The following is a 218-nucleotide window of genomic DNA, read 5'->3' on the forward strand; positions in this document are numbered from 1 at the left end:
CCAGTTGGGTAGGAAGACTGGCTTGTGGCCCACAGCCGGCGCCTCACCAGCCCCTGGTACGGGGTGGGCTGTGCACCAGCAGCCTTCTGCCTCCCTGGCCAGGAAGGCAAGGGCTCCTGACCACAGGTGGGGACAGCAAGTGAGCTTGCCCTGCCTGGGACAGCTGCGGTGCATCACCTGCATGGCAGGCTGGGACCAGTGAGACAGGGTGCCCTGGC

The 218-nt window shown here is 67.0% G+C and overlaps 1 protein-coding gene across 1 annotated transcript in view; it reads left to right on the forward strand.

The window, feature by feature from the left end:
* Positions 1 to 218, forward strand: part of LOC104166743 (creatine kinase U-type, mitochondrial-like) — a gene marked incomplete at both ends in the record, with an annotated part of 3,545 nt that overhangs the window by 1,315 nt on the left and 2,012 nt on the right. Inside the window, one exon of the mRNA XM_009706779.1 lies at positions 13 to 56. Within this exon, the coding sequence (XP_009705081.1) occupies positions 13 to 56 (44 nt within the window). The remainder of the gene's footprint in view (positions 1 to 12; positions 57 to 218) is intronic.

Source organism: Cariama cristata, unplaced genomic scaffold (genome assembly GCF_000690535.1).
Source record: "Cariama cristata isolate BGI_N322 unplaced genomic scaffold, ASM69053v1 scaffold37448, whole genome shotgun sequence".
Lineage (NCBI taxonomy): Eukaryota > Metazoa > Chordata > Aves > Cariamiformes > Cariamidae > Cariama > Cariama cristata.